Source organism: Cygnus atratus, chromosome 13 (genome assembly GCF_013377495.2).
Source record: "Cygnus atratus isolate AKBS03 ecotype Queensland, Australia chromosome 13, CAtr_DNAZoo_HiC_assembly, whole genome shotgun sequence".
In the NCBI taxonomy this organism is placed as follows: Eukaryota; Metazoa; Chordata; class Aves; order Anseriformes; family Anatidae; genus Cygnus; species Cygnus atratus.
This window is the reverse complement of record NC_066374.1, coordinates 6,254,690-6,282,379: the sequence shown is the minus strand read 5'-3', so window position 1 is coordinate 6,282,379 and position 27,690 is coordinate 6,254,690. Positions and strand designations below refer to the sequence as shown.

Below are 27,690 nucleotides of genomic sequence, written 5' to 3'. Positions count from 1 at the left end.
TGGGCACAGCCCCGCACTCAAGGAGCAGGCAGGAAGCAGATGGAGATGACACTGGTGGCCGTTTCCTGCGGCAGGATGCGGCCGGCTTTCTCCGCTGCTGCTCCAGATGCCGAGCCAGCGGGGCTGGAGGGCCCCGTGCCGCACTCTGGCACCGGGACCCCGCTGCGCTCCCCTCCCCAGCACACGGGGGGGGCCCTACTGAGAACTGCGTGCCACCGAGGCACTCAGGGACGCTCAGCCGCCCGGCCCTTGTGCCCAGCTCTGCCCGTTCCCCCTGGGGGTTTCCCCCCCCAGCACAGCCCCGGAGCCGCAGCCCTGCGTCACTCCCGGGATGCTGCAGCCCCGCAGCCACTGCTACGTGAGGGCCAGCAGGCTCGGCCTGAGCCCTAAGCCCACGAAACCACTGCTTGCACAACTGAGGTTTATTTGGAACAGATGGATTCCCAATAAATTATGTAATTTAAAAATTAAAAAAAAAAAAATTATAATAATAAGAGCCACAAGGTCCGGGAGCCCCCAGCAGCGCAGCCAGGGCACGGGGAACACGGGGCAGCACAAGATGAGGCCAGGTACGTGGGTCTGGGGCTGAGCACAGGCACCGTCCCCACATACCCTGGCTGAGGCTTGGCAGCTCCCCCCCGCAGCCCCACAGGCAGGGCTCTGCTTAGTGTTTCAGCAGGGACAGGCCCCCCCTTGCGCCCACCTCTCCCTTCCTGAGGGCTTCCCCTCCCCAGCTGCACACCCCCCAGCCCTTCAGGCCCCCGGCACGCTGCTCCCATGGGACCTGGGGCTCGTTCCCCGTCCCCCCCGAGGGATGGATGGAGGGCACTCGATGCTGCCTGCGCCCTCAGACCCGGTCCTGCAGCAGGGATGGGGGGGGCAGGTGCCATGTCCTGCTCCGTGCCATGCACAGGGACTGCCCTGGATAAACCACACCTGGATAAACCTTCCCCTCACAGCCCTGCTTGATCCGGGCTCCTCTACGTCAGCCACCAGTCCCCGCACCCCAGAGGGCAGCCAGGGCACAGGGGGAGAGGGCAGAGCAAGGCGCTGGTGCCAGAAACCCAGGGGCCGGAGCAGGGGGATGGGGATGCCAAAACCTTACCCCAGGAGGGAAGGAGAGGAAACTGCACCGCCAGAGGGAAGGGGCCACGTGTCCAGATAACCCAACCCTCGCGGCACTGCCAGCGTCCTGCTTTCATAGCTCGGGGACCGTGGATCAGGGTTAACCCGGGCTGCTGCAGGGCAAAGGGTGACACATGCCCAATGCCAGTCTGGGAGAGCACAGGGCTCTCACCAGTGCGGCCAGTGCCCACCAGCACACAGGGATGCAGCCTGCAGGCTGAGCAGCAGGCAGCTGAGCCACAGCCCTCCAGAAGCACCAGCAGCCTCCACCCTTCCCTGCGATGACTCCAGGGAGACGGGGGTGAAAAGGGGAGAGAAGCGTGGGTCGGGGAACTGGTGACATGGCTAAGGGACAAGTGGGCCGCTGGCACCACGTCTGGGTACCGGCAGATCCACCCAGCTCCAGGGGAGAAAGCAGGAGGGTCCTGTCATGGATGGCAGTGCAATGAGCACGCAGGTCCTCTGCGGCGTGGGGTACAGCAGTGGGAAAGAGGAGAACGCTTCCCTTCCAACTGTAAATACGGCACTTGGAGTAGCTTGGAGCCTTCTGCCCTTCAGCCGCCAGAGGCCCAGCCTGGGCACGAGGCCGGCAGCACGGGGCCCCAGCTTTGGCACGCGGGCAGGAGTCACTCCTCGTCCCCGGCAAGCAAGAAGCCATAGAGGAAGTTGATGGCACGCTGGCGGTCCTGCTGGGTCTGCTTTGCCATCAGGTTGGGTGGAGGCCGCAGGAGGAGGCTGGTGAACAAGGTGGCTGCAGAGGCAGAGTTAGTTACAGGTCGGGAGCGGAGGCCTCGAGAGGCGCCAGGGAGGGGTCGCATTTCAGGGAGAAGGCAGAGAGGAGCCTCGGTCTTACCGATCATGGTGGCACTGACGTTGTTGTCTTCCGAGTATTTGAGCAGCTCTCGGAGGAACGACATTAGGTACCGAAACACGCTGCGATGGCAACGAGGCAGCTGAGAAATCACCTGCAAAGAAAACAGGGATGGGAACGCTCCCAGCACATGCACATCGCTCCAGCCTGGCCGAGCTGTGCCACCCTGCACTGCAGCTGGGCAGCCTTCCCCCTCTGCTGCCTCGAGGCTGCTGCACGACCACCAGGCACCGCTTACAGTCCCAGGAAGAGAGCAGCAAGCCACCAGCTGTAGCCTGCTGCTGGTGACAGCACCACTGGGCTTCAGCTCCTGCTGACACCACCTCTAGGAGAACTGTCACTGGGTAAAAACTGACACTGCCCTGGGGCTGCTTCCCTCTCGTCTTCCAGCTGGATCCAGCTGCACAGTAGCAGCACGAGGACCAGGACAAGAGGTTTCCCGAGGCCAGCTCTGAAAACATTCCTAGCTTCTTCCTCTGCCCAAGGACACGCTTGGCCTTGCTTGCTGCTCCGCCAGCTATTTTTAAGAGCCACTCTGTTGCCGTCCTTAGAGAAAGCACAGGAACTGCAGCACTGAGCAGGTGCTCAAACCCTCGAGACTGGTGAAGGCTCTCTCGCTCCCTGGGGCTACTATTCCCAAGGTGCTCAGGGTGATACCACCCACGCCTGGGGGCTCTTTGGAAGCCACCAGCTCTCCTGGGACCGCTGGAGGAGCCACAGTGCCAGCCCTTGGGCAAGAAGAGAGCACTGCCGGAGCACCCAAGCCACTCTTTGCTCACCACAAAGAGCCTCTCCCAATGCTCCATGCCAGCCCACGGGAAGGCAGCAAGCCCTGGGCCCACGCCAGAGCTGACAGCAGCAGGGAAAGCTCCCCCGAGCCTGCCGCGAGTGGATGGAGGCAGAGGCAGCGCCGTACCTGTCGGCAGAGCCGGCTGTCGTGCGACCAGTCGAGGCAGCGCTGATACATCTCGTAGCAGATCACCGGCTCTGGCAGAGCCTCCAGGAAGATGAGGAGTGCTTCAGCCACAGAGTGGTTACTGCCCGCTGGGCCAGAGGGAGTCAAGGGGCACGCGGAGCAGACTGACCGCCCCCGCCTCTCCTCCTTCCCATTTGCTTTGCTGCTGCTTCCTCCCCGCAGGTCCTGCCGGTTCTCTGCCTAACTGCTTCCCGACACCACTGCCCCTCTCCTCTGCTCTCCCCCACCCACACAAGATGCTGGTACATCCACCCTGCGCTGCTTTTGCCCTCCCCCGAGCCCCACCACCAGTTCCTGCCCTTGGCACAGCCTTGCAGAAGCTTCCCTAAGGCTGAGTTAATCAGCGCGTGTTCAGCTCTGGAGGGACAGAAGGGAGCCAGCCCCCAAGCAGGGGCCCTTCCAGAAGTCAGACAAGCGCTCCTCAGAGAGCGATCTCACAGCAGAGCTGAGATTCAATGGGTTCCTGGGAATGCCAGGCGCAGCAAGGATACGGATTGTCTCGGGGATACTGGTGTCCAGGCAGTCGATGATCTGCTGCAACTCCTCTTGCATGCCTGGAGTCTGGAACAGGTCCTCCTGCCAAAGACAGCGGTGTCAGCACAGGCACAGGAACATTCACACCTTCCTCACAGATGCTGGGGCACACAGGGACAGCAGGGTGGAAGCTGGAACCCCAGCCAGTGCCTCTAGCAGAGGGGAAAAGCCCTGCCTTACAAATACCCCGCTGGAGCTGATCTCCAGGCGGAGGTCCCATCCCTCACCTGGTGGCAAGCGTGCTTAAACAAGTGGTCCACCAAGAGCCAGATCTCCTTCGGCACCTGCAGCGGCATCTCGCTTGCATCCTCACTGTTCAGGATGCTCATCTGCAGCGCGGATTTCTCCTGGTGACAAAGAGAACATCTGGTTTCAGGGAAAGCTCGGTCCCTCTGGAAGGGTCTGGAGAAGGGAAGCAGCAGCAGCACCCAGGACGCACCTGGCCCTGCTTTGGCACGTCCCTGCCCCACAGAACCACCTGCCTGCTCCACCACTGAGCAGCAGATGACAGGCTGAGGCACAGCTCAGGGGAGCTCCCTCCAAAAATCAGCTCCCAGGACAGGTCCCTGGCTGTCCACGATGACCTGTCTGTGTTACAACTCCCACCGTCCCCAGAGCGTAATGGGTCTTGCTGCTGCACTGGCTTCCACGGTTCAGTTTAAGCCCAGCCACTGCTCTCCTCTGACTGCACAGTCAAGGACATGTCTTTACCGACTCCTGCGTGCTCTGGTGGTGCGTGACTGAAGCAATGCAGTTTTCTGAAGTGTGTTTCCTGATTTTCCTAAGGAGAGGTGTCTGCTGAAAACAGAACACCCTGACACCATCGTCACGTTTTCCTTCTTGCTCACGGGAGGCAGCTGACTACCTCAACCGCTTAGAAATCCCCCCCACACCAACCTTTAACAGGATCAAAGTTTTCTTGCTTGATTTTATCCTCACTTTATGATCGCTCGTGTTCCTGTGTGCTCCCAAAGAAACGCCACGCACAGCTCTCCCGAAGCACGCACAGCAGAGCCACACACAGAAGAGACCGGCACAAGCAGGAACGCAACCAAAGGACACCAGCAGAGAGGAGCACCACAAGCCTAACACAAAGCGCTTCATTTTTGCTGGCAGCTTCCACGACAACTGTGATCTCTGTCCCTCTGCAGCGCACACAGCCGCCCACAGCCAGCCAGGGCTGCGTTTGGGTTCCCCCGATCCCTCCGACTGGCACGAGCCCTGCCGACACGGGCACTGGCCACGCAGCACAGGACGGGCTTGCCCCACACATCACCGAGTTTTACCCAGCGAGCAGACACCGGGTCCTGGCCGCACACCCGCCTCACTCATCCAGGCACACAGGGAAGGCTGGAAAGCAGAGCGTTAAGCAAGCGAGTTACTCACAGCTTCCCTCTAAGAGCTAAGGCGAGAGCTGTGGATGCTCTGGGAGAGCTAAAGACTCTCCGACAAAAGATCTCCGCTCCAGGCCATGTGGCGCTGGAGCCGAAGCCCAGAGCAGCGCTCCTCGGCCAGGCTGCCCTCGGTGGGACTCGGAGAGCTGTGGAGCCCCCCCGGCAGGAGCCTTCCCCGCCGGCTGGAGCAGAGGCAGCAGCGCGGGGCCGTCCTTGTGCATCGGGCGGGCACCGAGCGCCCTCTCCTGCCGCGTGCGAGGAAGGGAAGCACCGCCGAGGAAGGAAGATGCGCTGCAGAAGGATGCTCCCAGGGGCCAGCATCAAACTCCTCCCTCCCCCGCTGCTAGGAAGGAGCCTGGGGGCTCCATCTGGTTCAAGCCCCTCTCGGGGAGAGGACATCCCCCCCCCCTCCCCTCCTACCCTGACAGCCTGGAGAGGGGGAAGTCGCCCAGCCCAGGAAGCCTGCGCAGTCAGCTCGCATCGGCTACCAAATGTTTGAGCTGGCGCAGGACGAGCAGGAACAACGCTGCCATGCGCACAGCAGCGTCTCCACCTCCCACCTGCCCTTGGAATTACAGATTTGTCTCGTCTGGGCCCCAGCGCAGAGCACAAAGTAAAGCAGCAACCCCACTGTGGCACCGGTGGCTATCGGTGCTGGCAGCGCAAGCGCTGCTGCTTGAGGAAGCTGAGGAACACCTGCCTCCTACATGAGACCCTCCCGAGGTCTTCGTGAGGGCATGCCAGGATGGAAAGAGCAAAAGATTTCCGTTTTCCGACTCAGCATTCTCCTTGCATCTGAAAAGGCTGCTCTGGTGAACCTCACCTCACGTGCATGGTTACAGTTAATTCAGGTATGTCACAGGTTGCCAGTCTTTTCTGGAAGTATTTATCACTACTGCCTGGATCAGGACAGTATTTTTTTTTTCCCCATAGCAAATTTTGTGAGCTTTAAGCAGCTCAGTTGGGCTGGCCCCATCTTGGCTACGGGGTCACTTTGTGCTCCTAAATGTTCTCATCTATTCTGGGCCCACAGCTGCGCTAAGAGGCTTTGCTGGAACAGGCACTCCCTCTGGACCCACCTCCCCTTCCCTCTTCAGCAGAAAGCAAGGGAAAAAACTCTCATTCTTTACAAACAAGTCATCGAGATGCAGACTTCCCCAGCAATTGCTTGCATTACCTTTTCTAAGAAGCTGTCTTCTCCCTGAGAGCATTGGGAAAGAGAGAAGAGGAAAAAGTATCGTTAAGAGAGAGAATGATCCCAGATTAAGCAGAAACCTACTTTGCATTATGAGAACCCACCAAATGCCAGTTCCTTCGTACATTTTGCTGACATGGCCAAAGTTAAACCTGTGGTAGGAGATTTGCCTGCCAGTTAGCAAAAATCCTGCTCACATGATGCACAACCTTGTCAAGACTTCTGTGAACTCCTCAAAGCAGCCGTGCAGCAGCACTGTTCACTACTGAGCAAACAGCTGGACCACAGGCAGATGAGAGAGATCTGACAGGAAGAAGTTCCCCTTCTTGAATCCTCCTGGCCAGAAATACATGTTCCTGTATTGTTTCTGCCATCTTCCCCTGTGACCGGGCCAGAGATAAAACATTCACCAAGCTAAATCTGTAGTGCTGAGTGCGTGGCAGCTGTGGAGCTAGCAGGCCCCCTAAGCAGCTTTGTGTAGAGTCAGGGAAATGAGCGTTTGTGCTCAAAACCCGAGGCTGCTTGTCTGTCTCAACCTAATAGCATTAACACTGCGACGAGGAGCACGCCAAGGCCCCCTCCAGGCTGTGTCCAATCCCTCAGACGATGCTGAAACGCAGCGTCCACTCGCCAGCGCAGTGCTGGCTGGCAACTTAAGATGCCGTTTAGTGGAGTCCACAGGAGGAAACAAAAGCAGGTTGCCCAAGCTGAGTTTTGGCAGAACGACCTCTCAGGGTGGGAGCAACCAAAGTGCATTCAAGGGCTGGGCTGGACAGACAGCTGCAGCAGCCATGACACAGGGCGTGCTTAGCGGGGAGCAGCATCTCAAGCTCTCCTCCTGCTTCTGCAGTGTCTGCTTCCTTTGGAGACTTGCTGTGTTTTAACGCAACCAGAATAGACCAGCTTGCTCCAAATAGGAGCTAGCGCAGGTTCTTCTTTCACGGCACCGGAGGAGGGACTGCAGTCACAGGTTTGGGACACCAGAGAGCCACGCTGCACAGAAGAGAGGTTCGTTCGAGGTTCGTTCGGTAACCGGGTGAGTCACCTACCTGACTGCCTGTCCTGCTGTTCACCTCTCTTCCTGTAGTGTTCAGCATAATGAGCTCTGTGAGACAATGTGCTCCTAAGAAAGATTTTTCAAGACGCTTTTTGAAGCCCACAGGAGGATCCCAAGAAAAAAAAAAAATAGGATGAGACGCTAACACTGAAATCCCAAAGACAGGATGCTCAAGTGCTAGCAGCTTCTCCTGGGAGAACTCAGAGAGCCATTTCCAAACAAGCTCACACTTACACGTCGCTATCCTGCATCAGACTGCCCCTCAGACACTTCCTGACCTGCATTCTCCAAATCTCCCTCTGCTGAAGACAAGACATACCATCTTGCCAGGCCAAGAAAAATGCTTGGTGCAGTGAATGATAAACTCTAACACTAAGCAAGTGCAGGAGAAAGAATGGTTCTTAACACACACACACACACACTTCTTTGCACAGTCAACACATTTGCTAAATACATGTAAACCAGACCTAAATGCCTCTGGGCTGCACAGAACAGAGTCACCATTCTCCCTTGTAGAAAGTGCTCAGTTTTTCCTGTCTCCAAGAATTTCTCAACTCACAGGTATGATCAAAGACAACAGACCTAAAATAGCTCTAATGTGACAGTAGCTTTATACTCTTAAGTGACCAAATTTTGCTTTGGGCTGTTATACTTGTATTCCTTGAGCTTGCTTAACATGTTCCAATTGAAATACTGCAGTCAAAGTGACCTCACTCGCAGAAGAGACTGTTTCTTTACTGCAAATGCTGGGACAGAGCGCCTTCATGTCTTGCTCTTCTCTGATTGTTTTGCTTCCTGTGCTTCTCTTCACTGAATAACAGAAGAAGGAAACAGAGGTAAAGGAAGCAGAAGAGGCCCCAGAGTACAGTTACTCAGCAAAGCAACGGTGCATATCCAGGAGGGCAGAAGCTAAGAACCTAGGCCCAAGTTCCTATCCATCAAGCAAAAAGTCAGTGCTGAGCACCTGGAAGCAGGAAGAAAAGTCACCAAGACTACTGAAATGCTCCAGACCGAGTTTGACGCATTTCAAAAAAAAGAATGATTATCAACCAAATCCTGAAAAGCATGAGGAGCTTGAGGCCTGCATTAGTTGCTTGAATTGAGGAGGCAAACACTGTGTCTTGCCATCTGGATTCTGCTTAACCTAATCTTGTGATTACAAAAATCAGAAATCTAGCATAAAAAAAAGCACAAAGGCCTTTCTGCATGTCGGGCCAGTGAGAAAAGTGGATGCTTACTACAAAAGGTGGGAACCGGAGGAGGGAGAAAGGGTGGGGCAGCTGCTAAAGGGAAGAGAAAGGAGTTTAAGCCAGCAGGAGAAGGCCCTGTCAAATCTACAACTGTGAAAAAGCAGCAGCTCCCTGGGCAAAAACAACAACAACAAACCACACACAGAAGGACAAGAATCTAAGATATGAGAAGAGACGAAAGGATGTCACAGAGACTGCAAGAACTGTGCTAATCCACCAGGTCAACAGAAATCGAGCTGCACACTCAGCAAGTTTGCAGATGACACCAAGCTGAGGGGTACAGTTGATACACCGGAAGGAAGGGATGCCATCCAAAGGGACCTGGACAAGCCTGAGAATTGGACCCATGTGAACCGAATGAGGTTCAACAACAAGACAAAGTGCAAGGTGCTGCACCTGGGCCAGGCCAATCCCAGACATGAGCACAGACTGGGAGAAGAACTCACTGAGAGCAGCCCTGCACAGAAGGACTTGGGGGTTCTGGTGGATGAAAAGCTCGACATGAGCCAGCGGTGTGTGCTTGCAGCCCAGAAGGCCAACTGCATCCTGGGCTGCATCAGCAGAGGAAGGGCCAGCAGGTGGAGGGGGGTGATTGTGCCCCTCTGCTCTGCCCTTGTGAGGACCCACCTGGAGTGCTGCGTTCAGGTCTGGGGCCCCCAGCACAAGAAAGATGTGGGGCTGTTAGAGCAGGTCCTGAGGAGGGCCATGAAGATGATGGAGCTGGAGCACCTCTCCTATGGAGAAAGGCTGAGAGAGCTGGGGCTGTTCAGCCTGCAGAAAGGAAGGCTCTGGGGAGACCTCACTGCAGCTTGTCAGTATTTAAAGGTCAGTTATAAAAAAGATGAAGAGCAACTCTTGGCTCAATCAGGTAATGACAGGACAAGGGGGAATGGTTTTAAACTAAAAGAGGGGGGATTTAGATTACAGGTTAGGAGGAATTTCTTCACTCAGAGGGTGGTGAGGCACTGGAACAGGTTGCCAAGAGAAGTTGTGGATGCCCCATCCCTGGAATTGATAAAACCAGGTTGGATGAGGTCCTGGGCAACCTGATCTAGTGGGTGGCATCCCTTCCCACGGCACAGGGGTTGGAACTGGGTGATCTTTAAGTTCCCTTCCACCCCAAGCCATTCTATCATTCTACAAAATGAAAGGGCCTTCCTGGCTGAACAAGAATGAATAAACAGACTAAAACTCAACAACTGCTAAACCATTCTGAAGCAAGGCCAGGGAAGGCCATCAGAAAAGAGGAATGAAAGCAGGCTGAAGCAAGAATCAATGCCCCTCAGAATGGGGCTTCACCTCCAAAACAGCCACGAAATACCAAAAAGACAAAAGATGACTAGGGCACAGTCACACCACCTCATAGGCATACAAGGTTTCAGAAGGATGAATGCTGATGCTAGGGGCTCGTGATGCTTGTAGAGATGAACAGTTATCTCTGCGTTGCAGAAGAGCTTGCTCACTGTGGTGTGACAGGAACTGGCCAGAGAGGCTGCAAGGCTGGCCACTTGCTGAGCTGTAGTCATCAGTACACTTAACAGCAACAAATTCCTTTCTTTGGTCCTGCTTCTGTCTCTTCCTTCCCTTGAGCAATGTGAATACCACAGCTGTCCAGAAGGAAAAGGATCCTGTAGCACTTTACATGGCCGAAGAAGCCTAGGCATCTCAGAGGAGATCATTTCAGTCACACTGCTTAAGGCACATCAGAGCCACTCAGCTGAGCACGCCAGCAACAGCAGGGCAGTAATGCAAACAAAGATGCTGGAATCATTGTTTTGTCTCACCACCACGTAATATTTAGGACTTAGTCAAGGAAATCACAGACAAAGTACAAGCTACCAAAAGCTATCGGTGGTGGAGGGGAAAATCACAAAAGACCACCTCAAGCTCTGGAAGAAGTAAATCAGCTTAGAGCCAGCATAGCTGATCCATATGGAAGGCATTACTCCAGCTTTTAGGAGTAAACAAAAGGAACATGCTCTCTCCCTAAGGGACCTGCAGGGCAAATCTGGCATGCCCATTCACAGCAGCTTGTGCTCCAGAAATGCTGCTACTTACCAGGTCAATAAGTTTGGTGACTGGAACTTCTCGGATGGGTTGTCTCATCCGGCACAAAGCCTCTAGGGAGGTGCCAAAGCAGCTGGGCAGGTAGCTCCCACTGATGGTGAGGAAATAGTCCTTCCCTCGGTCCAAGTGAAGGACAAGAATATCCTCAATTTTATCCTCGCCCGAGTTCAGAAGGGTTACGGAGTCCTTACTGACGTACACATCCAGGGAGATGTCCACACTCTCATCTGCAACAGGCAGGAGCTGTCATGAACACACAGACACTCTCCTCAAGGGGTAACAAAGACGTATATGGCCAACCTCTGTTCAGTGGTTCGTGGGGACAGGACAAGGGGCAATGGCCACAAAATGGAGCACAGGAAGTTCTGCACCAACATGCAAAAGAACTTCACGGTGAGGGTGAGGGAGCACTGGGACAGGCTGCCCAGGGAGGTTGTGGGGTCTCCTTCTCTGGAGATATTCAAGGCCCGTCTGGACGCCTACCTGGGCAGCCTGCTCTAAGGACCTGCTTTGGCAGGGGGGTTGGACCCGGTGATCTCTGGAGATCCCTCCCAACCCCTACAATTCTGTGGTTCTGTACTACAGGGACAAAGGCCACAAAACTGAGAAGACAGGCAGACAAGGATGATGGCAGAAAGGGTGAGACCCAGGAAAGAGGGGAGGGACTGATGAGAAGTGGCAGCCTATACCAATACGCTGGAGAAACAGTGGCAAAACTCACTTGGCTCCAAGTAACCTTCACAAGGCTCAGCCCGAAGCCATGGCTTACAGTACTGTCTATCGTTGAGCTTTGGGATGAAGGAGAAGTGACAGGTGACCTGCCCGTTGTTGGTTATCTGGAACTTCTGCTTCTGCAGCTGACGGAACTTTACATTCTCAAACTCAAACTGCAGAGAGGAGAAAAACAGAAATCATGTTAGCGGCCAGTACAGGACACACAAGATAGCCACACAGACTCCACAGTGGCAACCCACAACCAGAAAGTGCCTACGTAATACAGAACTTCTAGCAGAACACCTCTCAAGAAGCCAAAGTAAGATATCCCTTTTAATCCGATTCCTGATCATAAGATAACAGATAAAGTTCAAATTTCCTACAATTAAGTCCCAACACTTCTAAAACTGCTGTATTTGGGAAGTGGACAGTGATTCAGATTTCATCCTCACTTCTCTCCTGCTTAGCTCCAGCGAAGGAAGAAAGTCATTCTCCATTCTGTCCATCATACGAACGATATCTTCAAACACCTTTCGATACCTCTGGTCATCCACAACCTTTACCTGTGGAAGATCAGAAAACACTCAGCAAAGTTTCTGACCAGCCTTACGAGAACTCCTGTGATCATGAGTAAACTGCAGAAGTGACAGGTTTCTCTAAGTAGTTGCTGTGTGTACCTGAGGCTCTGAGAATTTGCATACGTGGGGGCCTCCAAGCTGCATAGACAACTTAATGCAGATTTTATCCCAAGAGATGTGTTACTGGGGTGTTTCTGGTCAAGGGGTCACACTACTCGGAGATTACTGGGGGTGGTCTCTGTGGGACAGCACTGGCATCTTGCAGCATTCCTCACCATTCTCCAGGAGAACAAAAGTTCTCCTTTAAGGAGACTTGAGCAGCCCAGAAAGCAGGAAGTAGCCAAAACGGACATGGACCATCCCCACTCAGTAAGCTAGGAAACCCAAATCTGTTGCCAGCCAGTCACCATCAAACAAAACCAGATGTAAACCAGTGACACACTCTCCTAACACAACATTGCAACAGCAGGCACAAGTGATTACAGTTTTCTGCTCTGTCTCTTTGGGGAGGACAGAAAACAGTAGCTCACTCATTCTAGTGCTGCGTACCATAGGGTATACCCCAGAAGCTAAGCAGCACCATTAAAGTAGTCGATGGGATTGCCTTCCTATTTACTGCATCACCACATCTGCTAGGGTAAGTGACAGCAAACACCTGCACTGCTTTGGCATAACACTGTCCCAGCACTACGGCCAGGCCGCACTGCACACGAAGACTGCAACTGCTGAGTGTTTGATGCCAAATTGCAGCACACCTACCAAGTGGACACACCTTATTTTTTATTTACTCTGTCCTCTTGCAACAGCATTCACAGACGTGCCTTGACTACACAATCACCTCCCAAAGGAATGCATGACAATATTGTGGTCCTGCCCTTGCATATAAAAAAAAGTTACCCCGATGTGGAAAAGCGCGCTGACTGGCTTGTGGTCACTAGTCTTCAGGTCCATATGACTGCGATAGCAGAGCTGATTTATGTTCCCACCCCTCCAAAGGATTCGGTCACACCATGCTGGCACACGACACTTTCCACTACAAGGAAACACAAGTTACCACAGGAATCCAACAGCTCTAATATGGATATAAGCTCTTTCTCTTCCTGGCCACGCAGCTCCCTCCACCCCTATCATCAACGAGCACATCAGCAGTGATGGAGTGAACTCCCACACTCCCCTCAACTGGAATATGATGGAATTTACTCTGCTCTCTTCCCTTTCCCTCTACAGCAGCTAGAACTCCCATCCCTTCCAGGATCAGGAATCAGAATGACCACAAACAGGTCTGTTTCCACAGTCCGAGCCCATGTGTAGTGTGACCCAAACTGCACTAGTTTCTTTTGCTGCCAGGCCTTTCTGCACATTACAGCTTGACCCATCACCCAATGTTTCCACTACAGAAAGTCTACTCAGCTATTACAATTATGTTATGAAATCTGAATCCTGGGTTATCCTTCTCCAGATTAACTACTGTGCTCATTCACAAACATGGGCAGAGTAAAATCTAATTGCTATATGGCTTGAAACTGCTTCTTGGGAGTTTCTCCATTTAGACCAAGCTTCTGCAGCAGAAGCATAAACATCTGTGGGAGGCACCTAGCAGAGAGTGGCAAGCAGGAAGAACTGCTGCTATCCCAAGGTAGCCACCCCTGCGGGTGTGCAAGTCAGGGGCCAGGATGACTCACAGAGCACGTTCCTTTCCCTCTTCAACCCCTTTTATACTGTTTTTCTCTGGAAGCAGTAAAAACCCCTCCAGTGCAGGGTCACCTGTGAGATCACTCTTTACCTGCGCTCATGTATCGGAATCATCAACAACTGAGGTTAAAACATGTGCCTCCTCCACATATACAGGATCTGCTTATTCCAGAAAGTAGGGGAAACAAAGGAGTACAAATTTGTCTGTATACTCCAGCTATCACCGTAACACTGAGAGGTATTTCTACCTTTAGGAAGCAGGAAATGATGTTTTACAACAAAAATATTTTATGTTATAGGTCAACATGTACATTGGCAGCAGATTTACCTGGAATCCCAGCGATCTGTTTTAGAATCGTATTTGTATGTGGGGATGAACTTAATCTCTCCCTCAGTGAAATCTGCAAATGCTTTCTTATGAATACGCTGAATATTCAGCTAGAAGCAGAAAAAGATCATTTTAAAAACAAACTAAACAACGAAAAACCAAACCACCCCAAATGACCCACCCTCCCCAGCAGTGTCAGAGAGCAAATCTATAGGCTGCGCAATTGCAACTTGTCACCAAGGGATTCATCACAGATATCACACAAACCACCTCTCAGATCTTACACCTTTAACAAAGATAAAAATTCAACACATCAGTGGAGTGTTTTTCAAATAGACTGAATTTGAATTGGCACAGCACTGCTTGCCATACCATACAGACAGCATATAACAAATTAAGGGAAATACTAATTGTTCCTCTTGTGCTAAATGCCTTCGTTCGTTTTCAGGCTCAAGCAACACCATCGTTAATATTTCACTGTCAATTGTTTAGAAAAAGCCTCCGGAAGTGTGCTCAGATGACAACCTGACACTGCCTTCCTTTTCTCTTCCACTCTGCTGCAAATTTTCCTCATTTTTTTCCTCCAAAAAAATCTAAGCTACAGTTGTTTTCTGCCTGAAGCTCTGTAGTACAGCAGGCATGAGCTACAGAATAGAATCAATCAGATTTACTGTTAAATTGTGTGCCAGGAATGCTATTACACTGTTTTTGTTCATATTTCACAGGCAGAATCTGTCATCTTAAAGGCAGATCTGGTGCTACCTTAGTTTCCAGTGTGTTGCAAAAAAACCACTGAGTGGTGAAGACTACAGCACAAAATTTAGGTCAAACTGTCTGAGAAGACAAGTACTGGTCTCCAAATCAATACCTTTTCCAGGACACTGATTACAACAGCTATTGTTGCAGTTACAAATTTCTATGTTCCAGCTTGTACTGAAGAGAGAAATCTTCCAGCGAGATGCAAAGACACTTTGATAGTAACTGCCTGCCTGAGTCATTCTGTTAACCCCAGTATTGTGTACAAGCTATTTTGGTCCAGAGAGCTGATGTCACCAAGACACTCAAGAGCTCTGTCTAGGTTCTAGCATCTATGTCTACAGACACTTATCGCAGAGCGCCTGCCAGATCCTCCCAAGTACAGGCACATCTCAAGCCACAATGGCCTCACAAGTATGGAGCGAACATAGGCGGGGTTCACTGACCTGGTCATATGTCAACAATTTCTGAAGCTCATTCTTACTGATAAGACTTTTCACCTCACTGGCATCAGGGATACAAAGCCTGTAGTTCAAGTCTCCTAGCCAGATGACAACACTGAAAACAAAGACAAACATGGAAAAGAAGAGCCAGAAGTTAGTATCGTAAGCTACATGTGGACGAAGGGGTGGGTAGGAGAACAGACATTTGGTTGCTGGTGGTGAAGACTGAGACACACGGAAGACAACAGGAGACATGAAGGACCAAGTCTGACAGCAGAAATTTCTAGTGGCATCTCCTTTGGAATCCCACATGGGATTGAAGACTTGGTTTAATGGGAAATGATTGTGTTTGCCTCTGTCTGAAAAAAGCCTTGAGAACATCACCAGCTCTGTAATGAAACAGAACTTGCACGTCTCACGAAAGCTTCGAAACCTCCCAAGCTGCATAAAATCCACCTAGTACTCAGGCTCTTGTCTATAGAAGAGGGCAACAATAGAACTCGTTCCTGCTTGTTAATCAGTTAGGCAGGCTCATGTGCATGTATCTGCATGCTCGAACCTCGTGTGATACCATGCTTTTACCAGTTTCTCACTGCCTTTCTTTCAACCAGATCAGCATGCTACTTTATCAACTACCTAGCAAACCCTGACTGATACAGGATTTGCAAAAGCACAGATAGGACAAAAGCTCAAAGGGAGCCTATCTTATCTATCAGCCATATCTCATCAGCAACTGCTCTTATTCTGCTCCTCATTGGACTTTCGAACAGATCTACAGCCTCCCCACTACCACCAGCTAAAGAAACACTGGTAGTATTCTCTCTTTAATAAATAAAGGTTTCCTTCAATGATTAAAGTCTAAATGCTTCTAGTATCAAAGCTCTTCCTGTTTATAACCTAACCTCAAAAGTTCCATTAGTGGATTATCAAGGATAATCTAACGTTTGAAGTTTTTTCTTTATTTATCTACTCTATATTTTGAGTTTTTAATGGTTTAATTATTACCTGTAGAAGTATTAATTATTTGTATTAGGTTTAAGAAAACCTTATTTATATGCTTTGTTGTACGCATGCTTGGGATTGATTTGGATTATTCAGTAGCACTGTCACTCTATAAAAAGAAAATATAATTGAACCAAGCGTTGCCTACATGCCATCTGATGCACTTAAATTGAAACAGCAATTGTAAATACTCGTTACTCAAAAAAAGCCTAAAAAGTACACACAATGCCCATTCTGCTATCCCTTTTCCTCCCATATTTATATTTTATTTCCCATCACACGAAAAACAAACAAACAAAAAAAACCACTCAGCTTCCTCAAGCCCTGTAATGCTCAGCCACTGACTCAGGAATGCTGCTTGCTTGAAATGAGAAAATTATACGCAACGTGTGAGAAAAGGGCCGTTACAGACAGGTTGCCTGAGTCACCACGGTAAAAAGGTGACCAGCTAGCTCGACTGCAGGAGCTCTAGCACACAAGACACCTTGGCATTTTCAGTTATATTGTTAATTAAGCCAGAAAACTTATCTGTGGAAAATCTCTTGTTGCTGTGATTTTAACTTGATTTTTATTATTCAACACCACTTCAAGAAAGGTGGACAGTAAAAGAAACTTACTCGTGTTTCATGATGTTGAGCTGAGGTAGTGTATCGTCAGGGGGTACAAAACTCATCCGAGCACAGATATCCTTATAATCCTGATTTCGGCGCTCAAAGTCCTCCACGTGAGCAGCTAAGTGGGAATTGACAACGCAGAAGGTTGTGTTGTGGAACACGAATCTCACCGCCACACCGCCCTTGTTGCCCTGGGGAGACCAGGCATCAACAGTCGTTAGAGAAAAGGCACCAGGGAGAAGACGGGGACGGCACAGAGATGAGAACAAAACCAGACCGTGCCAGTTCTTGAATGGATAGACTGAAGCTAGAAACTGGCCTCAGTGACTCACCATCTTCCCCATGATTCCAGTTCCCACAGACTCTGTCATGATCTCTCTGACGTTACTCAGCTGATCCTTCCTAGCAAACACAAGCAGCATCATTCCAACCAGACGGACCATTTGCACCTGTAGAAATAAAAGAAACCCTGAGATCCCAGCAGGGCACTGCCTGCTCTGCCTCATGTCCTCCTTCTCGGTATCTCTTAGTCCCTCATCGTGTTTTGTACTCAACCCCTGCTTGCAACAGCACCCAAAGGGCTTCCTGTCCCAAAGCTAGCTTCTGGAGGACAATCTATCACCCTCCACTTGCCATCAGTTGTGCTGAGCTTACTACATTTCCCACTCTGGTGTTTCCCTACAAGCAGGGCTGTCTTGTGAGGTAACAGACACTTCACAGATGTGTAGCAGATCTTTTTGTGAAGTCCCAGCCTTTTACAAATTATGCTCTAACCAGCAAGGCAATCACAGGAAGATCCCAAGAGAGCTAGTTAGGCATGTTGCAGAGAACGTCTTGTTGTGACTGTCACTGAGGGCTGCAGCTCCAGCTCATGCTTGCTTACTCAGAACTACAGCAGAAGAAGTGACATACCTTTGAGGAGAAGGGACAGAAAAGTTCTTATTTCCTGAGGCAAACGTGCCTGACATGCAGAGTATCAAAAGGCAGTGTCTCTGAGTTGTACCAACTGTTTGCTTTTCAGAAAACACCTTTTCTCTAATGTAAACAGTCTCTTTCTGGAGTTAAGAGGTTCTTCTCTGCTGCAGGGCTCAACCCCCAGGTCTCAACACAGTGCTGACGTGCGCTGTCCCAGCAGGATTGCAGGTCTGCTGCTGGTTCTTTGACACACGTGATGAGGCCTAATCACCCCGAGCACTGCTTACACGCTCACTTGAGAGGCATAAACATATTAAGATGTGCTGGGATTAAGTCTATGCAGTGAAGGAAGAAGATGAAACCATAGCACAAAACGGGAAGAGGCAGAGTACTCAGTACAGTCTGCAGGAATGACATTTACATGCAACCACAAGTCTTATCTATGGTTTCAGTCACTTCCCCCTGCCTGCGGCCATATCCTGTTCTCTCCCTTTTGCAAGGGTGGAAGAAGTTTGCCTAAAAACTCACGTAAAACAAAGACACAGGAACATCAGCCTCTCTGCAGTTCATGCCATGACCCCTGGCTCCTTCACCATGAACTTCAGCTCAGCAAGGTGCTGGTTTCCTGCTTTTGGTTACCTGTAATGCATGCCACGGAGCTCAACGCAAAACAAGCAGGACAGGGGCGTGACAATGAGTGCATTGGCCAACGAGGAAGGGGAAACCGTATTTAGGCTGGTACCTACAGCAAGAAGGTTTGCTACAGCAGAGATGAAAAACAACAGCTTGCTCCAAAGCAACCAGAATAAAGACCAGGTGCCACAACTGAAGCAATTCCGCCCCAAGGCAGCAGCCTCTGGAATATTTCTCCTCATAAATTATTTCATTCCTTCAGGGAGAAGCTATTCATTTAACTTACCAGCTCAAGACACACCTTGTTTCTAAAGCACAACAGTGAGAATAATACAAATAAAGAATTTGAACCCGCCGCTGTGATTTTATTGAGCATAGCACTTCCCTGTTACCTGCCTCTTATTTTATAGTTACTTTTACCCGTCTTTGTAAATTTCTGCTTCAAAATACAATGTTCTACTACAACAGTGGGACAGAAATAGACTCTCCAGATTTAATTCAGTGTATTTGATACACAGACTTGCAGACACATGTCAAATACGCATCCTTGATTTCTACAGTCTCTGCTCTTTGGGTCAGGTGAGGAAAGGGAAAGACCATTTCTGTTTCCTTTCCAGCCATTCCAACCCTTTGACAAACCCCCATATACTGAACAGAACTCACTTTCTTATACTTAGCCTGAGGGTGCAGGGACTTCTCCACAGCAACCAGCCATTCTTGCTCCTTTGAAGAGTCAAAGTAGAAAAAAGCCTCCGTGCTGAGGTCCAGCTCCTGGAACCTAAAACCAAGTCAACTTAGCACATTCCACCTCTCCTACAGATTGCCCTCTTTCTACAGGAAGGTCCCATATGAAACGTCCAGGAATCTCTCTTCTTGGTAGAAAAGCTCCTCATTCTTTCTTGCTAAAGCAGCAGCAGAATTTCACCGCGGTGCCTTGGAGACCCTAATGCAATACACCCCAGAAACCCTCTCTCTGGGAGAAGTATTGCTTTAAACTGAGGACAACCGGAGAGCACTGCGGGTACCTCAAGCAAAATCTATTTTGCTATGTCACAGCTTAACTTGAAATGCTGCCTCACACAAGTAGCTCTTTCCCCCTAGACAGCTCTTCTGAGACATAGCTCAGCTTTTTGGAACCCCTGAGAACATGACGGAAACTTCAGATAAATACAGCACACCAGCATCCAAGCAAAAGCAACAAGAAATCCAGCACCGTAAGTAAGTAGAAGGTTATCACTTCTCACCCGATGCAATACAAGTCCGGAGGCTCTGTGTCACATGCCAGCCAGGGCTCCAAGCTACTGTCTGGAGACTGCCCATTCACGTTCCACGTTCCCACAAAAAATCTACAACACAAAAGCAGCTGAACTGTCAGAAAACCCAGTAACTAATGCAAAAGTCGGGTCCCTCCAGTGCACACAGCAACATTCAGGCTCGGAGCAGACCATACATGAGCTCTCTCATATCCTATTTTCAGTTATCCTATAGCTTAAGATATGAGGATAACTGAAATATTTTCAGTTATCCTATAGCTGACTTTACCTGTACAGGGTAAAGTCAGCTATAGGATAACTGAAAATATTTCTAGGCTTGGCTCATCTTTAGTGATACCAATTCTACAGAAAGCTACAAAACTAAAGACATTTCACCGGGGCCAGCAAACATCTGTCTCTTTTAAAATCATGTTGTATGGGGTGATGCCAAGGCAGTGTGGTGGGACAGATCCCTTTTCTGTCTTTCTGCTCAACTGCTTCAGTCTCACTTGGAGGTCCAGAGATCTGACACACATAAAGGAAATGATACCAAAGGAGAAGCTGTACTGCAAACATTTGTTTTGTTTTCAGTCTGCGCCAACCCTCATTTAGCCACCCAAGTTGTCAGATTTCAAACCTGGGCTGGACTTGAGCTCACAGAGGAGATTATAAAGGTTTGTCTCTACCTATGTACGCTGTTGCTTAGTCTCTAACCTGAAGTTCTCAAGGTGAACATACTCCTTCTCTCTCTTGGCAAGCAGATGTTTGATGAGGCCTTCTCTTTGTCCTGACTGGGTGTTGGGCAAAAATATTTTGCGCATAGTGTTGGTTACTTTTGGCTGGTCCCTTGATGTACCTTCTCTCTCTCGGTGAAATCTCGGAAGGAAGCAAGAGCAGAATTAAAACTGGTTCTGCTGTCTAGGAAAAACAAAACAAAACAAAACAAAACACAAAAAAGGGGAAGATATTCACCATGGTACTTACTGCCTACTTGGAGGCACAGGAGGAGGTGGGGGATCCCGGCGAGATCCTGTTTGGTGGTTTTGCATGTTTCTTTTCTTCTCCAGGCTCATAGCATTGAAGTCATCCTCAAACCCCAGAGCTCCTATAAAGACGAAGCCAAGCACAATACCGTGAAAAACAATTTAATACAGCTCAGAACAAAAAGGAACGAATCTAACTCCATGGAATGTGAAAGAGCAAATGATAACAACAATATACCAGCTCCGATGACACAGGGAAAAAGGTGCACAGGTGACACAGAGAAAGGGTACTAACCACAGAACAAGGCAGAACGGAGCTTAAAACATGCAAACCAAGGCACTAGGCAGAAGACAGCACTGGAGAAGAAACAAATGGTCCAAGGCAACAAAATCCAAGGACCAGGAAGTTTCATTTTGCACAGGATAAGGTGAGGACAGGAAACAGGACAAAAGGCAGATGGCTGAGTGCAGCGTCAGTCACAGCTCCCTGCCACTGAGGGCCCAGTCCTGTACATACCACAGAGCATGCAAAGGTGACAGTCACTTTAATACCTGAAGGAGAGGCCTGCAAAAGACTTGGGAGGTTCTTCTCCACCTGATGCCAGCTGGTTGAGTCCTTATGGTCCGGAAGAGAAGATTTTAACTGAGCTGGAAAAAGAATCGGCCCTATCAGAAACTGCTGGTGGTCTGAGGATTTCACAAGTACAGCCATAGCTCTGCTTACCTTCCTGTATGCTCTGCACCTCTGAAAGGAAACCCAAGCAACGCTCCTCATCAGGGATTTCAAAGAGCCGCTCAGCTGTCTTGTCCCCTTGTATCCGGATCTTGCAGCCTGCTTCAGGCACAAACACAGACTCACAGAGTCACAGCCACGTCTGCTTCACAGACGTGATGCCCTCAGAGCAACCAGGCTTACTATATAGCCTCTGAGCTCTTCAGTGGCAGGCAATGTCCAGCTACTGTTCCGGATAGGAATTGGCACCTAAATTAGTTTCCCTGTGCATCAGAGATTACCCTGTTTGGGCTATCACCAGTCTTGTTTTCCTGTTTTTAGGAACACTTCTCCCCACTGCTACCTCACAGAGAAGAACTCTAAAAGTAGTAAGAAAAATGTATTGAAATAGAATGCAGAACAAGTGACGAGAGAGTGCGCCGTCGCATGCACACTGATAAGGGCAGATGGTAACTGAGGCTCAAGAACAAGTCAAAGAAACAGAAGGGGAATGAGAATGGTTCTGAAAGCAGGAAAAATTTAAGAAGTTAAAGTTTAACCAGTTGCCAGTCCTTCTATCTGGGCAGTTAAAACCATGACAACTGGAGGTCTATAAAAGCCAGACAACCCTAGAGGAAATACGTCCCCTGCCTGCTCAAAAGACAAACACAAAGTAGGGAGGAGAAGTATGAAACAGCAAGTAAAAGACGCATGTATCGGTGTCCAGCAGGCAGCCTGTTTCCTGAAAGGACATTTAGCCACACGACTGTCTATAGTTATAAAACTTACTGTTTGTAGCTATATCAATCAGCAGGGTTTCTTCTGCCTCTGGAAGAGAGGAGAAACAGCATCAAGAGAGCTCATGCTTAACGCTGCAGTAACTGAGCACTCGAAAAAGCACGTTGCCTGCGTCTAGCCACAAGCGTCCTAACAATTGAACAAAGGGCTTTCATTTACATCTCTGCTCTTAATAATGGCTCCTGCAGAAAGAATGGTCATATCTGGAAGGCCTGGACAGTCATTTTCCCCTGTCAAAGGGTCAGAGGGGAGACTGCTAATGATCAGAGTCCTCACACCTTTGCATGTTTTGTTTCGCTCGGGTATAGCTCCTTTCTGAAAGGCCAGCCTAACAACGAACTTCAGAGCTTACACAGCAAAAACGACGGGCAGAGCTGCACTGAATCATTGGGCAGCGGGTTTCTGCCGCAGGGGGGTCAGTACCTTGCACGCACTTAAAGCGGCTGTTGATGGGGATGTAATCCGGGTCGGCGTTTTCCCTCTCCCGCGAATGGATAACGACCCTGGAGACAGAGAGCGGCCTGGTGAGAACGCAGAAGTGGCTCCCTCCCGGTGCACGGGCGGGCACCACCGGGAAGGGGAGAGGGAAGGGGAGAGGGAAGGGGACAGGGAAGGGGAGAGGGAAGGGGACAGGGAAGGGGAAGGAGCTCGGCCCCGCGGGAGCAGCCCCAGCCCCAGCCCCCGCCGCCCCCCGGAGGGCCGCCCCCCGCCCCGTCCCACGCTCTCCCGGCCCGTCCCGGCCCCCACGGGCGCTGTCGGCGGGGCTGCCCCGGTGCTCCCCGCGGGGCCGGGGCCGGGCTCGGTCCCGGTCCCGCCGCGCTCACCCGTAGCGGCCGCCCCGCTGCGCCAGGCTGAGCGCGCACGGCTCCCGCCGCCCCGCCCGCACCTCCGCCCCGGCCAGGCCCCGCACAGCCCCCGGCCCCCCCCCGCCGCCCCCTCCCGGCCAGGCCCCGGCCCGCGGCGGGCGGCTCCATGGCGGCGCCCCCGTCTCCCGGCGACCCCGCGGCGGGCCCGCCCCCACCCGCAGCCCGCCCGCCCGCCCGCCGCACTGCCCCCTGGCGGCGGGAGGAGCGAGAGCGAGGCGCCGGGAGGGGCGGGGCTCCGGAAAGCCACGCCCCACGCAGAGCGCCGATTGGCCGCGGCGGACGCTCATTTGCATGCCGCGCGGGGCAGGACGGGAAGGTTCGGGGTTTGAAGCGCGGCGCGGGGGCGGCGGCGGCGGTGCGGCGACATGGCGGGGCCGGGGGAGGACCGGGACCGGGACCGGGACCGGGACCGGGACCGGGACCGGGACCGGGAGCAGAACCGGGACCGGGAGCAGGACCAGGACCAGGACCGGGAGCAGGACCAGGACCAGTGGTACCGGCGGTGAGCGGGGGGCCGGGGCCCCGGGGCCCCGGGGTGCTGGGGGTGGTGGGGCCGGTGGGGCCGGTGCCCGGTGCCCGGTGCCGGTGCTGACGCCGTGCCCGTCCCCGCAGGCTGGTGAGCGACGCGAAGGAGGCAGCGGGCAGCGGGGACCTGGAGGCGGCGCTGCGGCTGTTCCAGCAGGCGGCCGCCATCCGCCCCAGCGAGAAGCTCCGCGGCCGCATGCAGCGGCTGGAGGCGGCGCTGGCCCAGCTGGCGGAGCAGGAGGAGGAGGAGGAGGAGGAGGACGAAGGCCGGTTCGTGGACGTGTGCGGCAGCGGGCTGCTGCTCTACGGGGAGCTGCACGCGAAGCTCTTCCAGCACCAGCGGGAGGGAGTCGCCTTCCTGTACCGCCTGCACCGGGACGGCCGGCCCGGCGGCATCCTGGCCGACGACATGGGTCTGGGTAAGACCGTCCAGATCATCGCCTTCCTCTCGGGTATGTTCGACGGTGAGCTCATCCAGCACGTCCTGCTCGTCATGCCCACCACCCTGGTCGGCAGCTGGCTGGCCGAGTTCGCTCGCTGGACCCCCGGCCTGCGCGTCAAGGAGTTCCACGGCAGCAGCAAGACGGAGCGCACCAGGAACCTGGAGAGGGTCCAGAGGAGGAACGGCATCGTCGTCACGAGCTACCAGATGCTCATCAACAACTGGAAGCAGCTCACTAGCTGCCACGAGCAGGACTTTGTCTGGGACTACATCATCCTCGACGAAGCGCATAAAATCAAGTGCCCGTCCAACAAAACGACAAAGTGCGTGTATGCGATTCCTGCAAAGCATCGCATCCTCCTCACGGGCACTCCGGTGCAGAACAACCTGCAGGAGATGTGGTCCTTGTTTGACTTTGCGTGCCAGGGCTCTCTCTTAGGAACAGCCAAAACATTTAGAATGGAGTATGAGAATCCTATTACTAGGGCCAGGGAGAAGGATGCGACTCTAGGTGAGAAAGCACTGGGACTTAAGATATCTGAGAATCTAATGACAATTATAAAGCCATATTTCCTCAGAAGAACTAAAGAAGACATCAAAAAAAGTCATGCTGACAAACCAGATGCCCTTCTTCCTGAGGATCCAAGCGAGGCTAGTGCTCCTGTCATGCCATCTCTCACTAGGAAAAATGACTTTGTTGTGTGGGTGTACTTGTCTCCAACGCAGGAGAAAATCTACAGGAACTTTCTCTGTCTAGATCACGTGAAAGAAGTGCTGATGACAACCCGGTCACCTTTGGCTGAGCTGACTGTCTTGAAGAAGCTGTGTGACCACCCCAGGCTTCTGTCCGCAAGAGCATGTACCCAGCTGGGCTTAGATGGACAGGAATGCTCAGAGCAGGATTCCAAGAGTGAAGCAGGTGTGCTCTCAGGTGCCAACAAAATAGATCATCTGTCTGTTGAGACCCTGATCCAGGAGTCTGGGAAAATGTTGTTCCTTGTACGGCTTCTAGAAAGACTGCGAGAGGAGGGGCACCGAACTCTGGTGTTCTCGCAGTCGAGGAAGATGCTGGATATCATAGAGCAGGTTTTGTCTCGCAGGCAGTTTAAGATCATGCGTATTGACGGCACAGTGACCCACCTGACAGAACGGGAGAAGCGCATTAGCGCCTTTCAGAGTAACAAGGACTACTCCGTCTTCCTGCTGACAACACAAGTCGGTGGCGTTGGCATAACCTTAACAGCAGCCAACCGAGTGGTGATCTTTGATCCCAGCTGGAATCCAGCTACAGATGCTCAGGCTGTAGACAGGGCTTACAGGATTGGGCAGAAGGAGAATGTCGTGATTTATAGACTGATTACCTGTGGTACAGTGGAAGAGAAAATATATAGGCGACAAGTATTTAAGGATTCGTTAATAAGACAGACTACTGGTGACAAAAAGAACCCATTTAGATATTTCTCCAAACAGGAACTAAGGGAGCTTTTCACATTAGAAGACACCCGAACATCCACAACTCAGATCCAGCTGCAGTCTTTGCATGCCACCCAAAGAAAGACTGACCTGCAGCTGGATGAACACATCGCTTATTTACACTCTCTGGAAATGTTTGGCATTTCTGATCATGACTTAATATTTACAAGAGAAATGACTCATGAGGAGCAGGCTGAGAGTGAAGAAGCCCATCAGTACATTCAAAAGAGGGTACAGAAAGCCCACGAGCTAGTTCAGTTAGAGTCTCAGCTTAGAGATCTGAGGATGGAGGGGATCAGAAATGCTGTGGAGGAGACTTGGTCAAGACCACCAGAACTGGCTTCCCAGGCAGAGAAGAGGTCTCCAGGGTTGAACAACATAAATAACTTGGTTTCACCACCAGTAGCTGATAAATGTGAAAATGACAAAGTCATTGATCTTACAGAGGACATGGAGGTCCAGATTCTTGATGTCAGCTCTAAAATGACAAGTCTGACCGTTGATGAGTTGGGCGAAGAGAAACTGGCACAAGCGATGTCCAGTATGGATACAGAACTCCTTACTAGCAGCAAGGTAGTGGAACAGCTTGATATACAAGGGTCTGAGCAAAATCTGGACTCAAGCATTATACCGTTATCACCTGGACTTTGTCCACTTGATAAAGAGAGCCCGAGTCTCGAGCAGAAGCAGTGTTCTCCTGTTCCCCATGTAAATTCAGATAGCTTGACTGAGGCCGGGAATGGCCTGTCTGGGCATTCTCAGCATTTTGCTAACGAGTCGGGATGGTCAGCCACACCAAAAAGGTTAAAAGATGCAGAAATGTCAGTTCAAGTACTTGACCCACTTGGTGTCTCAGAGACAGAGGGGAATGACATTCCTGAGCTAGCTTTATCTGCCACGCCACCAAACCTACCAAATGTTATGCCAGAAGTCCATGCTGGGATCCAGAAGTCTCGTGTGGTGGAAGCCAGCTTGGAGGAAATGTCTGTGCCATCTCTCCAGGATCAAGTTGACTTCAATTTGGTCTTGGAAGAGTCTGAAGATGGATGGCAAGATGCCTCAAATGGGGAAAGATCACTGGAGCACCCAGAAGATGAGGGCTTCCAACTAAAAACAGGAAGTCTTTGTAAATCTCCAGCAAAAACTTTAAGTGAGAATGGTAACTCTGGAAGCCCCTGCCATGCAGCTGAAGAAGATCCAAATAACTCCTTGCAAGGGAGTGAAGTATCAGAGGAAAACAGTGCTATCTTCATTTCAGGTAGAAAGAAACGTGCGAAAAGAATTGTTTCAGATAGTGAGGATGAGGACTATTCTGTTATGATCTCAGAGGAAGAGCAGTCTGATAAAAAGTCCTCTCCCTTGAACACCCCTCTGCATCAATTTCTGGAAGGAATTACTGCATCTACTCCTAAAAGCGACAGGAGTCTAACAAAAGCCATTTTTTCTCCCAAATTAACTAACAGTGGTAACAGGTCTACAGCTTCCAGGAGATCTCTAATCAACAAGGTGGTAGATGAGGTTGAGGATATTGGAGAAATCATGGGAACCACTGATGAAGAAGAAAACAGTGAGGAGCAAGAAGACCTTCTGGAAGAAGAAGCAGAAGAGTGTAGTGCGGAGTCTGTTGAGCCTGAAGAAGAACCTGCTGGCGAAACGCTTAACTCAACCGAAGAGTCCTCCCATCTAGAGGGTATGCAGTCTGAGCAGTCCGAAGCAGATGAGACAGAGTCATCTCAGGAGGAATCCACTGGTGATGCTGAGCTTCAGTCAGGTGAGCAGATAGAGTACTGCACCCAGGAAAGGGTCTCTGAGAAAGAGGACGGTCAGAATTCCTCTCCTTCCTTAGGTACATACAGTACCTTGGTAGACAGCGGGAAGAAACTTAAGGATGACGGAAATCTACAAGAGGCACTGAACTGTTTCCTACAAGCTCTTGACATAAAGAGTGGAGATCCTGAAGTTATGCTTATGACTCTAAACTTGTATAGACAGCTAGCCCAGAAATGAAATCTGTATACCTTTGTTAAATAGTTGAATGTAATCTCTATACTTTTGTTAAATAGTCTCACTTTCTTTGTCTATGCTACGTCACTGACTTTTTTTTTTTTAAACTTTAGATGGCTGAAAAAAATACATGCTTCTTTCAGATTATGTAACTTCCTGTCATGGCTAGTGAGCAGATCCAGCATCTCTCTCTGTGTGAAGAAGCAGTCTAAGAAGCCCTTAGTCACATTTCAGGTGCTGGGAAAGGGACGTCACTGTGGACTCAGTTAACTAAGATGAAAACAGTTCATGTTCTTGTTATTTAATTAAAAATTAAAAAAAAATCTGTGCCTAAAATGCCTCTCCAAGCTTGCAGCTCTGGTTTCCCGTTTCTGGCATTCTGAGTCTCTCCTGTCCTCACAGGAGGCTGAAGGTGCAGCTTAATGCAGTCTAAGTTCAAGCTGCTGTAGTTCCTCCTTCCTCGACTTAAATAAAGCCCATTTGCCTGCCT

At 51.0% G+C, this 27,690-nt stretch overlaps 2 protein-coding genes across 7 annotated transcripts; one reads left to right on the top strand and one right to left on the bottom strand.

Annotated features, from left to right (window-relative positions):
- Positions 1-101: 101 nt before the first annotated feature.
- On the bottom strand, positions 102-22,737 carry OCRL (OCRL inositol polyphosphate-5-phosphatase). 4 transcript variants are annotated; one of them, XM_050713343.1, is made up of 23 exons: positions 22,715-22,737; positions 22,314-22,393; positions 21,882-21,920; positions 21,105-21,212; positions 20,933-21,028; positions 20,382-20,502; positions 20,112-20,273; positions 19,389-19,490; positions 18,808-18,922; positions 16,929-17,045; positions 16,600-16,787; positions 14,984-15,095; positions 13,782-13,891; positions 12,659-12,794; positions 11,636-11,746; positions 11,191-11,356; positions 10,461-10,696; positions 6,078-6,101; positions 3,734-3,853; positions 3,464-3,548; positions 2,913-3,040; positions 1,979-2,090; positions 102-1,876 (listed from the first exon to the last, which is right to left on the bottom strand). In XM_050713343.1, the coding sequence occupies exons 6-23, from the start codon at positions 20,468-20,470 to the stop codon at positions 1,752-1,754; spliced, it is 2,238 nt and encodes a 745-aa protein (XP_050569300.1). In that variant the 5' UTR covers positions 20,471-20,502; positions 20,933-21,028; positions 21,105-21,212; positions 21,882-21,920; positions 22,314-22,393; positions 22,715-22,737; the 3' UTR covers positions 102-1,751. The 4 variants fall into 4 exon arrangements, with proteins under 4 accessions (XP_050569300.1, XP_050569301.1, XP_035397280.1 ...); XM_050713344.1 differs by lacking the exons at positions 20,933-21,028; positions 21,105-21,212; positions 21,882-21,920; positions 22,314-22,393; positions 22,715-22,737 and adding an exon at positions 20,676-20,733; XM_035541387.2 differs by lacking the exons at positions 20,933-21,028; positions 21,105-21,212; positions 21,882-21,920; positions 22,314-22,393; positions 22,715-22,737 and having other exon boundaries at positions 20,370-20,504.
- Positions 21,735-27,690, top strand: ERCC6L (ERCC excision repair 6 like, spindle assembly checkpoint helicase). Of its 3 annotated transcripts, none has more exons than XM_050713341.1 (3): positions 21,923-22,414; positions 23,369-26,967; positions 27,344-27,531. In XM_050713341.1, exons 2-3 carry the CDS (start codon positions 23,478-23,480, stop codon positions 27,367-27,369), a joined length of 3,516 nt encoding a protein of 1,171 aa, XP_050569298.1. In that variant the 5' UTR covers positions 21,923-22,414; positions 23,369-23,477; the 3' UTR covers positions 27,370-27,531. The 3 variants fall into 3 exon arrangements, with proteins under 3 accessions (XP_035397284.1, XP_050569298.1, XP_050569299.1); XM_050713342.1 differs by having other exon boundaries at positions 22,300-22,414; positions 27,314-27,512; XM_035541391.2 differs by having other exon boundaries at positions 21,735-22,414; positions 23,369-27,690.